This window comes from Callospermophilus lateralis, chromosome 15 (genome assembly GCF_048772815.1).
Source record: "Callospermophilus lateralis isolate mCalLat2 chromosome 15, mCalLat2.hap1, whole genome shotgun sequence".
Taxonomy (NCBI): domain Eukaryota; kingdom Metazoa; phylum Chordata; class Mammalia; order Rodentia; family Sciuridae; genus Callospermophilus; species Callospermophilus lateralis.
Genome location: NC_135319.1, coordinates 42,923,787 through 42,936,074, shown reverse-complemented (window position 1 = coordinate 42,936,074; position 12,288 = coordinate 42,923,787). Strand labels below are relative to the sequence as shown.

Sequence of the window (12,288 nt, the reverse complement as noted above, 5' to 3'; positions counted from 1 at the left end):
GAGAGACCCCTGACTCCAGCAGGAGTGGACTCTGACGGAGGGCGCAGACTGAGGGACACGGCCTAGGAAATCCCGTCTCCTCCGTGTCCCAAGCCAGGCCCTCCAAGCCCTGGAGTAAGGACTGAAGTCGCCATTCCTGGTCTCGCCAGGGATCAAGCACCAGTTTGGAGACTCCTGATGAGGACGTGGGGTCAGGGTGCCCTGGGCCCTCTTCTCTGGACATCTGGGTATGCAATTGCAAGGCCAATTTGTAACCTGGAGTCACCCTAAATAGTAGAAGTGACATCTGCAGGGGCAGAGTGTGGCCACAAGTGATGCTCTCCAGCTGGCAAAGGTGAGGGGCCTCTGCCTGGCCTCAGGGGAGCTGGACCTGAGACCAATGCACTTGCCGCTTGCCACCCTGCAGCAGGGAGCCTCCCCACCAGGCTTACCCTGGCCCCTTCCTCAGCCTGCCCTCGGAGGAGCCCCCCAACTTCCCTCGGCCCCATTTTGCCTTTCTGGGGCCTGCACGGGGGGGCCCCACCAGCCCTAGGAAAGCAGAAGCCCTACAGCTCCCAGCAGGAGCTTCCATCCTGCCTGGGCCCAGGGCTGTGGGGAGGGACCGTTACCAACCCTCAGTCCTGGTGGGAGCAACCGCAGGAGGCCCTGAGAGGTCCCGTCTGGGCCCAGCTGGCTGAGGTATCCCACCCCCCAACGCGGGGGAAAGAGCCTCACGGCCCCAAACAAGAACCAAAAGGCAAATAACTTAAAAAAGGAAGCCTGCGCCTGCCCCTGTCCCTCAGTGTGTGTTCTCTCAGCTGGGGACCCTGGGGTAGCACACAGAGTGTAAACATGACTGGCCGGAGGGGTGTGGCATGGCTCATGTCACCGGGGAGGTAGCAGGAAGGCCAGTGCCTGGATGCCTTGGGTCTTCCCTGGACTGTCCTTGGCCCTCAGAGGCTGGCACAGTTGGCTGGGTCCAGCCCCAAGGTGGTCCCTGAGGAGTGGTAGGGGAGGTTCCCCCAAATGCTCTAGGGCTCAGAGTCTGGGAGGCCACGTGGAGCTGGGCCACTGAGGAGCCCCTGTCCCGTGGTCCTGGGAGCTGGGTGGGTCGGCCTTGCTGATGGTCGTCCAACTCTCCTGGCCCCCTGGTGGGCTCCACAGCCTCTGGAGTGGCCTTGTGTTCTGGTAAGGAGGTCCCAGGAGTGGAGAACGGAGGAGGCGAGGCCGGGCTGGGGTCGGGGCTAGTGGCGGGGCCCGAGGCCTTCTTGGTGCAGGATTCGCAGCACAGGCGGTGGTAGCCAGGGATGGTGCAGTAGCGACCGAGCACTTCCAGGTGGCAGAAGATGGACCTGTCCCCCGCACAGGGCTCCACTGCATACACAGCACAAGGACCAAGGCCGGGGCGTGCCCGTCAGCCAGGCGACCCTGCCACACGGGTCCCACCTCCCGCTCACCCACACCTGCCTGCCCTCCAGCCCCTACCCTGCCAGACTCACTACAGGGTTTTTCCTAGAGGGGCCACCCCCAGTCCCCAGCAGGACAGAGCCCTCCTTTGTGGGCTGGAATGGTGGTCTCAACGTGCACCCCCTGCACACAGCATGGGCCTCCCCTGGCACTGGGTGGCCAGATAAACCATCAGGCCCACCAGGAACTCTGAGCCCCTGCAGTGCTTTAACAGAACCCTCCAGGGACTCTGATGGGGGACCCGAGAGCCGTGCTCAGTGCAATTCATCACAGGCTGTCCAGCGGAATCGAGGGGAGCCTCACAGACAGCCGGGCCTACGCCCTTCCCAGAAAACCTGGGCACAGAGGCACTTCCAACCTGCAGCAGAGCGTGACAGCCCCATTCTGGATGGAAGTGGGACTCCCCACCCCCGACTGCCAGTCAATCCAGAGGACTCCGACCCCTCCAGGTGTGGCCAGGCTAACGTCCAGGGAGCTCACACCTGGAACAAGCTGATGGACATTTGGCCACATCCGGGACAGCTGGGTCGTTAAGCTCTCTACCACTGACTCTGGAGTGAGGCAAATCAAGGCTCAAATCCAGGCTCTGCCACTTAACCTCGGTGAAACCTTGGGGAAATCCCTTAAATTCCCCAAGCCTGGTTCTCCACCTGTAAAATGGGGATCGAGCTGCCACATCCCAGTGCATGACAACACTGCATTATAATAAACACCTGGCACGGAGGGGCGCTCCCCATCCTAATTTGCTTTGCATTAAATGGCATCTCGAATGTTTCTGTGATTAATCCAGGCAGGTGTCTCTAGGCGGAATAGGAAGACAAGAGCCAGAGAACACCATGCGTGGTGGGTAGGCTACGGGAACAGATCACAGAAAAACGGAAGCCCAGTAGCCTCTAGATGGCGCCCAAGTTCCAGGACCTTCTTCTTCGCTTTTGGGAAGAGGAAGAAACCCCAGGAAATTGCCCAGCTTGAGCCTTAGCATAGGAGCAGAGAAACAGAGAAGTTCAGGGATTTCCCAAGGTCACACAGCTATCTGATCCTCTTACTAGGAGCTGAGGTCTGATGTTTCTGCCACTCACTTTGTCAGACCCTGGATCTTGGGAGAGAAAACCTAAGAAGGGAGCAAAAAACATAAATCCTGCCATATAGCAGGTGCTCAGCAAATCTTTCTTCATGGAGGACTGAATGGAGAGATGGGAGGATGAACTGACAGGCTCCCGGACATAAAGTAGAAAGAAATTGCTACCTATTGTGTGGGCCAACAGCTGAGTGGGGGCGTTCCTTCATTTAATTTTCTCAAGAGCCCTACAAAGGGGTGACCTATAGTTGCTCATCCAAAAATCATGGAACCAGATGATTCAGAATTGGGACTTGGGCAAAGGGGGGGTGGTCAGAAAATTAATCCTCTGTGTATTCATATTATAGAACATCCTCAGTAGACTGGTAGATATCACCTTGTAATCCAATATGGCAAAGTTTCAATAGCAAAAGACTAAGTCACCTCATTAGGTCTGGTCTGATTTTGCAACAAGAGGAGTTTGCACAAAACTTCGGATAAAAAATTTTCTAAGTTAGTTTGTTTGTTTGTTGTACAGGGGATTGAACCCAGGAGTGCTTAACCACTGAGCCACATCCCCAGTGCTTTTTTGTACTTTATCTAGAGACAGGGTCTCACTGAATTGCTTAGGGCCTCACTAAGTTGCTGGGGCTGGCTTTGAACACACGATCCTCCTGCCTCAGCCTCCCGAGCCCTTGGGATTGCAGGTGTGTGCCCAGCTTTTCCTAAGCATTTTGGAATCCCAGATAAGAGGTTATGGACCAGTACAGGACCATCCCACTCCCCAGCTGCAGACTTGGAGGCTCAAGAAGCTGAGGCCACACAGACAGATGTCAGGCTGGGTCTGCTTTGCTACTTGGCCCGTGCTTGGATGCCTGGGCCCCCTGAAAGGTTTGGGGAGTGAGGGAGGAGTCCATTCAGTCACTTACCTGATGCTATCTTGTTCGTGGGAGGCGACGGCCCTGACTGTGGTACCCACTGCCCCTCTGAAGTCACAGGCTCCTTGGCCTTCAGTGTGGAGTTCTGGAGATTTCCTGTGAGCAAGGAGACGCAGCTAGAGTACAGGTGAGCACCCCTTATCCAAAATGCTCGAGACCAGAAACAGTTCACAGGGTAGATGAGTTCAGATTTTTCAATATTTTCAGGCACATAATGAAATATATTGGTGAAGACACAAGTCTAAACATGAGGTTCACTTGTTCCTTGTACACATGGTGTGAGGGTAACTTTACACAATATTTTTTAAATAATTTGGGGAATGAAAGTTTGTGTATCACATTCCCCTTGAGGATGCTATGTTCTACATAGGAATTTTTTATTTGTATGTTTTATTTTTGCAGCACTGAGGATTGAGCTCAGGTACTCCATCACTGAGCTATATCCACAGCTCCTAGCCCTTTTAACTTTTATTTGAGACAGGGTCTCACCAAGTTTCCCAGGCTGGCCTCAAATGTGGTTGTTTTGTTTGTTTGGTTGGTTTTTATCTTTATTTTATTTATTTATTTCTATTTGGTGCTAAGGATCGAACCCAGGGCCTCCCACATGCTAGGCGAGCACTCTACCGCCGAGCCACAACCCGAGCCCTGAACTTGGTTGTTTTTTGTTTGTTTGGTCCAGGGATTGAACCCATGGGCACCTAACCATGGAGCCACATCCTTAACCCCCTTTGAAAATTTATTTATTTATTTATCTATCTATCTATCTATCTATCTATCTATCTATCTATCTATTTATTTATTTATTTATTTTGAGGCTGGATCTTGCTAAGTTGCTTATGGCCTCACTAAGTTGCTGAGGCTGGCCCTGAATTTTTGATCCTCCTGTCTCAGCCTCCTCAGTGGCTGGGGTTATAGGTGTGTGCCACCGTGCCAAGCTGTGCATCTGAGTTTTGACCACAGCTTGCCCCATGAGGTCAGATATAGACTTTTCTACTGCGGCATCATGCCGGCACTCAAAATATTTTGGATTTTACAGCACTTTGGATTTCATATTTTTGGATTAGGGATGCTTAGCCTATATCTGGGATTCCTAAGGGCCACAATCCAAGGCAGGTCTGGGTGCAAGGTCAAGGCCTTGCTGGGCCAGGCCTCCCCATCCCCGGCTCACCTCCACAGGCTGGCAGGCTGCAGACCTGGACAGTGTCTGGCTTGTCCCCCTCACACTGGCCAAGGCTGTTGGTGTTGGTCCTGCACACCACCTGCCGCTGCTGGATGCCCTCTCCGCAGGTGGCCGAGCACTGCCAGGAAAGGGCAGGGGCCAGGACAGCGCCAGGCAGGACAGGTGGAAGGAGAGACAGAGGGTGGACCAGTGAGCTCAGAATCCAGCTAAAGCCCAAGGACAGAAAGGTACAAAGGAGGGTGCCATGCCTTCACCTGACCAAAGGGACTTGCAAGGACTGCTTCTAAGGAACCTCACCCAGCCACCACACCATTGTCAGACTGTCCTTAATCAGTGGTGGAGAGCAACTGCGCCAAGCTTGGGACTCCAAAGACCCTCCCACAGTCTCCACGGTAAATTCTCATCTCAGGAGGGGACTTCTGGGACCCGCTTCCAGCTACCAAACACCTGTGTTAATTGAGCCTGGTCTATGCTCCTCCTAGTCCTCCTCCTCCTCCTCCTCCTCCTCCTTTTTAAATATTTTTAGTTATAGTTGGACACAATACCTTTATTTTATTTATTTATTTTTATGTGGTGCTGAGGATCGAACCCAGTGCCTCACACGGGCCAGGAAAGCGCTCCACCCCTGAGCCCCAGCCCCAGCCCTGTGCCTGGGTTCTTAAATATTTTGTGTATCCCCCTAGCAAGCTCCCCTGCAGCCCACCCCATGGAGTGACCTAGGCAGGATGATTCACTCGATAGCACCTTGTTAAGGACACATGGGAGCCTTAACTAGCAGTCTCATTAGTTCAGTTCCCAACTCTGTCAATCAAGAGACCTAAGGGACAGGATCTCTCTGGCCCCTTCTAGCTCTGACATGCCATGATCTTGTGACTCAGTTTACCCCACTTGCAGAGGTCTGCCTAATGTCTCCTTCCCCGCAGGCATGAGTGCCAGAAGCAGAGGTAACAGGTATCAGGGGCTTGGGCTGTCACACATGCCACCTCTGGGTCAGACACACTTCCTATTCTGATAAATGGGTCACGGGGTTGGGGGGGGTGGGATTCTGGGGTGGAGAGGCAGGCCCCCAGGGAACAAAGCTGCCCAGTCAGGTCACATTTTAGGCACTGAGCACACCCTCCTAGAGCAGGACACCGGAGAGCTTGTAGAGCTTACTTCTCATCCTGGGCCACTGGGTGAGACACCGGGGCCACAGACAACCACGGGACGAACATGGCTCCTCCCCCCAGGAGGAGCAGCCTCCAGACCTGAGTGTTTACCAGGCTCACCATCCGTTCTCTCTCTGGGGCCTTGGAGGACTAGCCATCTTCATTTTATATCAAAATGAATGAAGCTATATGTTATGGGGATAAATATGAAATCTACACAAGGAGGGATTTTTGTCTTTTATTTACTTTTGCTTTTTATTTGTATTGGTACTGGGGCTGGCACTCAGAGGCTCTTACATGCTGGGCAAGCACTCTTCCACTGAGCTGCATCCGAGCCCTGGGTAGGGGGGTTGGACTCTCTTTTTCTTTTGGTACGGGGGATTGAAACTAGGGGGCTTAACCACTGTGCTATATTCTCAGCCCTTTTTATATTTTACTTAGAGACAGGGTCTTGCTGAATTGCTTAGGGTTTTGCTAAGTTACTGAGGCTGCCTCTGAACTTGTCATTCTCCTGCCTTAGCCTCCTGAGCCTCTGGGATTACAGGTGTGCACCACCACACCTGGTGGGATTGGGCTCTTTAAGAAGACCCGGTTAATACTCTTTCACGTAGGCCCTCCCTGACCACCCTCTGTCCTTGTCCTGGGTCACATTCCCTGTCACCCTGCACAGCTCTCCTGCATCTGTACTCTCGACCTTTGTCTACTCTGTCCCCCATCTGGACGGTGAGCTCCAGGAGAGTGAGGATCTTGCCTGGTGCTCTGTTCCCGGCATTCCTTGTACAATGCCTAGCATGCAGTTGGCACTCTGCATGTAAGAATAGGCATTCATTTGCTCATCTGGGACTTGGGGACATGGACCCGTGCCTCCTGATGCTGTGTGAGCCTTAAAGGAAAGGGACACGCCCCACACAGAGCTGCGTCCCTGTGTGTGGGAGCCGTTCCATTTTGTTTTGAGAAAAACAGCATCAGATGCGAGGAGAGGTGCAGACAGAAGCTCTCTGCCTCCAGGGAGCCCCAGGAAGGCCCTTGGAGCCTCCCCACTCAGGCTCCCCCCTTCCCAAGCACAGCCAGCCGCCTGAGGCCAACTCACCTGGGACCAGGCTCCTGTCCGCCACTGGGCTGGGCAGGGCACGCGAAGGCAGGGCCTCCGGGCCTCGGGACGGTCACCAGGGCACACCTTGGCTGGCAGGGCTTTGCGAGTGCCATTGGAGAGGGGCAGAAAGCAGTGCACCTCCCGGGTCTGCACCCCCAGCTTCCCGCAGCTCCGGCTGCAGGCACTCCACTCCTCGGTCACCCACCTGAGAGGGGCAAGAGGCCGAGGGAAGGGGACCAAGAGAATGCTTCCCTCCAGGTGTCACCTCCACCCCAAAGGCCACCGGGAAGGGGTGCAGGGTGGGTTTGAGCTTCAAATGACCCTCCACCTGCTCTGCAGCTGCCTGGCTGGGTGACCTCAGGGAGGCCACTCTTCTCCACTGCTCTGTCTCCTCATTGGCAAAACCAGAAAGAGGCATATTTGAATTCTGCACCCCGCATGTCCTGGGGTCAGCTGTTAAGGCCACTAAGCCTCAGTGACACCCCATCTTTACGTCAGGATATTTCAACATCCCATAAATATTCGAGGCACCGTTCTGGGTCCTGAGACAGAGTAGTGCTCATAACAGACCAAAGACATACTTCCACACGGCAGGAAGTGTGTAGTACGGTCATCACCACCCTCAGGGGGCAGCACCCGCAGCTCCACGGGTGGTCTGCAAGCATCTCGGAGCAGCAAAGCAACTTCCACCAGCATCTCCAGCGGCCATGGCCATCATCGGAGGACACAGACAAAAGCCAAACCGCTGGGTGGGGATGGGGGAGGGCAGCCCAACACCTTCTCCCCTGGGTTTCCTGAGGTCTCTTTTAGTCAACTAGAGCTCTCTAAAGCACACATTCAAAGTCAACCCCTTTCTTTAAAAAAAAAAAAAAGACTCAAGATTTGGGGGGAGGGGATAGCCCACCCAGGACCCCAGGCCGGTTCACCCTGCATGCAGGCTCTGTGAGCACCACATTTGTGGGACAGTGGTCTGAGTGACAGTGTAAAGGGACAGTGGAAGGAAAGCACAGGGGTGGTGATGAGGCTGTCTCTGGCACAGGACAGCCACAGCAGACTCTAGTGCCAGCCACCCAGCTCCTGCCCTGGCCCCTGATGGCATGTCCAGCCCAAGGGTACAGGAGTGGCTCTAGTGTGGAGCCTCGGCCAGCACCTGGGCCCTGCCCCAGTCGTCCCGGGAGGTGGAGAGGAGAACGATGGACAAGGCCCTCTGTATCTCCCTAGGGGCAGCTGCCCTCTGCCCTGTGTGGGGGCACAAGGGATGCCAGGTGGAACTGAGAAGGTCCTGAGGCTGGATCCGAGGTCTGAGCCTGAGTCCTCCAGAAACCACTGCACTAACCTCTCCCTGAAGGTCCCTCCAAATAGCCCCAAGGACATGACCTTGTGCTCAGAAGAGCCTGTGCCCTCAGGCTAGGGAATCTTAATCAGGCTAGGCCATGTTGGGGCTGGCAGGCCAGGTCCCTGGACTCCTGATGACCAGACTGAGGAGATGGTGGACACCACTGTGACTAGAGCCAGGGGCCTGGAGGCACTGAAAACTTGTCACTGAGGGGAAGTCAGTGATTCTGAAAGCCCAGAGTGCATGGCCAGGCACAGAGGGGCAGAACCTGCTGCACAGGCTGCTCTCTCCCTGGGAGACCTGGCCACAGGCTGTCCCCAGGAGGCAGTGCAGGGCCAGGCTCCCAGCGTCCCTGAGCACTCACCCAGGCTGGGAGCACGGGTGCTGGTTGCAGCGCCGGCGGATGGGCTTGGGTCGCTTCCTGTGGTCACACAGGTGTCTCTGCACCATGTGGTGATCGCGTCTTCGCCGGCATCCATATTTGGTGAACTGGATGCCTGTGGAGAGCAGGCTGCTGTGAGTCTGCTCCAGGCCCCCTCTGGCCTGTCCAAGTCCTCAGGAGGGGACCTTCTGGAGATGCTGGAGACTCCTCCTACCTCCCTCTGGGCCCCACAGCCCCTCTGGCCTGAGCTGCTTTCTGCAGAATACCCTCCTTGATGGGTCTCCCACACTCCCAAGAAGGGCTGCTGGGGAAGTGGCTTTGGATACCACCTGTCCCGCTGAGGGAAAGCTCTTACAGGCAGGGTCCCTGGCCTGCAGACTGCTCCAGCAGCCCCTGGTCCCTATCCCAAAGCCCTGCCCAGAACGTTTCCACACACTGGAGATCTTTAAGGAGAAACTGAGGCATGAGGAGGGACGGTCAACGTCCAGTGGAAACATCACCCCCACACTCTGCCTCCCCACTGCTCCCCCCCAAGGCTGGGCTGCTCCCACAAGGAGCTGGAGGGTCAGGGGGCTGGTACCTCCTCCGCAGGCCTTGGTGCAGGGTGCCCAGCTCTTGAGCGCCCACTCATAGGTGTCCGTCTCCTCTAGAAGGACGTTGTTGCTCCCGATGAGTGGCAGCAGGTCCTCGTGGATGACATACTTGTAGGCCAGGCTGCCGCGGGGGCCACCCTCAGTGGGGGGCAGTACCTAAAGGGAGACGAGAAGGAGGAAGTGGCACAGAACCAGAGAGAGAGGCAGGACTGATAGAGGGGGTGGAGGGGCCAAAGAGAAGGACAGGGTCAGGATTGGGAGGGTCGGCTCTGGGACTGGCAGGCGGGCAGGATTCACACCAGCAGCCAAGTGACAAACTTCTGCCCCCAAACTAAGCACCTACTATGTGTCACCCTAGAGCAGCCCATGCTGGGCTGTGAGTGCGTTTTCCTTCCCTGGGTTCTAGTTGGCAGGACCTGCTCCCTGGCTGACCCCAGAAGATGGCCAGCTGATGCCAAATCCTTATCAAATAATGGTTTGAAAATGCTTTCTCCCATCTCATGGCTGGTCTTTTCCTTTCTTGACAGGGCTCTTTGATGCACATAGTGTTTAATTTTTTGGAGGGGGTAGGTACTGGGGATTGAACTCAGAGGCACTTGACCACTGAGCCCCGTCCCCAGCCCTATTTTGTATTTTATTTAGAGACAGGGTCTACTGAGTTGCTAGGGCCTCGTCATTGCTGAGCCTGGCTTTGAACTCTCAGTCCTCCTGTCTCAGCCTCCCTAGCCACAGGGATTACAGGCGTGCACCACTGCGCCCAGCTATCAGCTATAAGCATTTAATTTTGATGAAGTCTAATTCATCTAGGTCTTCTTTTGTGGTTTATGCTTTTGACATCGAGGAGGACCCAAGGTCTTGGAGATTTACCCCCCTGCTTTCTTCTAAGAGCTGTCTGGTTTCGGCCCTCACATTTCAGTCTTTGATCTATTTGGATCTATTTTGAGCTAATAGCTGCCCGAGGGGTGAGGTGGAGGTACAACTCTGTCCTTCAGCATGTGAATGTCCAGTGGTCTCACCACCATTTGTTGAAGAGACTATTTTTTTTTTCTCCTTGAACGGCCTTTGGGCCCTTGAAAACCAGCTGGCCATAGATCAATGGCTGGTCCATAAAAACAAATTGAATAGAAAAGTACTGTGTTGGAAGGAATCACCATGCCGACACCGACACCGGCCTGGTCTGCGCTCCAGGCTTCCCTGACAGGAGGGGGCCGCACAGGAAGAAGCCCACCCAGGGTCTCCCTGCCACCCAAGGTTTCTCCCCGAAACCCAAGGGCACATGGTCACAGGTCCTGTGGGCCAATCTGCTGGCCTAACAATGCCTGGTCCACAAGCCCTGGCCCAGGCCTAGGAAGGACGTGTGGGCAGAGATGAGCCCCATCCAGGACAATGGCCATGTCTCCTTTTTTTTTTTTTTAATATTTATTTTTTTGTTTTTTTTTTTTTTTTTTAAGATGGACACAACATCTTTATTTTACATTTATGTGGTGCTGAGGATGGAACCCAGTGCCTCATGCATGTTAGGCGAGCGCTCTACCACTGAGCCACAAATCCCAATTCCCCCATGTCCCCTTTTTAGGAGGCCAACACTGCCAGAGAGCACCCCCTGGTCAGCTGCCTTCAAGTCCTGAGAAAGCGATGTCAGGACTCACGTACTGACCATGCCGTGATGCACGCTGACTCTCAGTGAAGCCAGGTGACCTGGGAGCCAGCCCCGACCTCACCACACGCCTCTGACCAGAACCCTTTCCAATGCTGCTATAAAAAACAGACTTCCTGTGTGTGACCTCCTGGGGTGTGACACTGAGGGGACAACCATTTCCTTTTCCCTCCTCACTTGTCATCCTGCCAGCTTATGTGTGTGTTCACGTATGTGCTCTCCCACTCCGCTACACCCTCAGCTCTTTTTATCTTTTATTTTGAGAGTTAGAGGTGGAGGCTGGTCTTTACTTAGGATCCTCCTGCCTCAGCCTCCTGAGATGCTGGGATTACAGGGATATCCCACTGGGCCCCGCTCACCCTGACAGCTTTTAAGCACGAATGAGGACCTGTCTCCAGAACAGAGGATGCCGTGGCCTCCTGCAGACACAGGAGTGGGTGCTTACCTCTGGACTGGTGGAGTGGAGACGGTGAGGGGGTACAAGGAGTGGGCAGGGGCCACCTCAGGGAGCGGGGCTCACCAGGACAGCAATGGCTTCGGGCAGAGGCCCACTGGTCTTGAGGCTGTCTTTGGCGTCCTCCACCGTGTGCTCCCACTCCAGGCCCAGCGCGGTGAAGGTCCGGCCCGAGGCCTCCTTGCCCTTGGGGTTGAGGATGAAGCTGCCCGTGACCTGGTTCTTCACCACTGGCCGGGGGAGAGGGTCACACAGATTTCTATCCCCTGCTACGGGGGCCAGTGCATATGCCAGTCAAGGCCTTCCCATGGGGCCCTCGGGGCTCCTGTCCAGCTGCCCCACCTCCCTCCTGAGCCCTCTGTACACAGGTCAACACAGTGTCCCCCTGCACGTGCTGTCCCTGCTTCTGAACCTTGCTGCACCCCGGTTCCCCTTCGCTGCCTTCCCTGCTTCCTGACTAACTCACCTCTGCCCACCACTAAGGCCCAGCATAACCCCCTCCTCAGATGGCCCGGCTCAGGGACGCTGCCCTCTCTGGAGCTTCTGTAGCAGAGCAGAGGCTGAGCCCAGGTTCTGGAGTCAGACTGACCAGGGGGAAGTTATGCAGCACTCCCGAACGCTGCCTCCGTCTCTCCACCTGTGAGATGGGCCTGGTGATCGTCCCAGTCCACAGGGCTACGATGCCAGGCGGATCCCAGGGACCCCACCCCCTGGGGCTGCGGGGCAGGGAAGGAGTTCACACGAGCAGGAGCCCTGGCAGAGGAGGGTGTGCCAGGCACTGGGGCTTCACACGCTGTCTGTCATCACAGACGCCTCGCCCTTCCCAGCCTCCTGACGGCACAGCGCCAGCTCCCGCCCAGCACAGGGCCTCAGAGAGCAGGAGGTTTGAGAATACCCATGAATTTCCATCCCTATACATCCCAGCCAGTGAGGAGCTTGTTACTGAAGAGGCTGAGTGAACAAGGCCCGTGGGTGTTCCCTTGGCCACCCTAGAAGCAACCAAG

General features: G+C 55.5%; 1 protein-coding gene across 2 annotated transcripts in view; it reads right to left on the bottom strand.

Moving 5' to 3' along the window:
• Window positions 1-722: 722 nt before the first annotated feature.
• Window positions 723-12,288, bottom strand: part of Adamts14 (ADAM metallopeptidase with thrombospondin type 1 motif 14) — a 72,922-nt gene continuing 61,356 nt past the window's right edge. For both annotated transcript variants that reach the window (XM_077105375.1, XM_077105376.1), the window contains exons 16-22: window positions 11,351-11,514; window positions 9,161-9,329; window positions 8,563-8,695; window positions 6,860-7,067; window positions 4,610-4,739; window positions 3,433-3,537; window positions 723-1,353 (exon numbers count right to left, since the gene is read on the bottom strand). In XM_077105375.1, coding sequence (XP_076961490.1) covers window positions 860-1,353; window positions 3,433-3,537; window positions 4,610-4,739; window positions 6,860-7,067; window positions 8,563-8,695; window positions 9,161-9,329; window positions 11,351-11,514 — 1,403 coding nt within the window. In that variant the 3' untranslated portion in view covers window positions 723-859. The remainder of the gene's footprint in view (window positions 1,354-3,432; window positions 3,538-4,609; window positions 4,740-6,859; window positions 7,068-8,562; window positions 8,696-9,160; window positions 9,330-11,350; window positions 11,515-12,288) is intronic.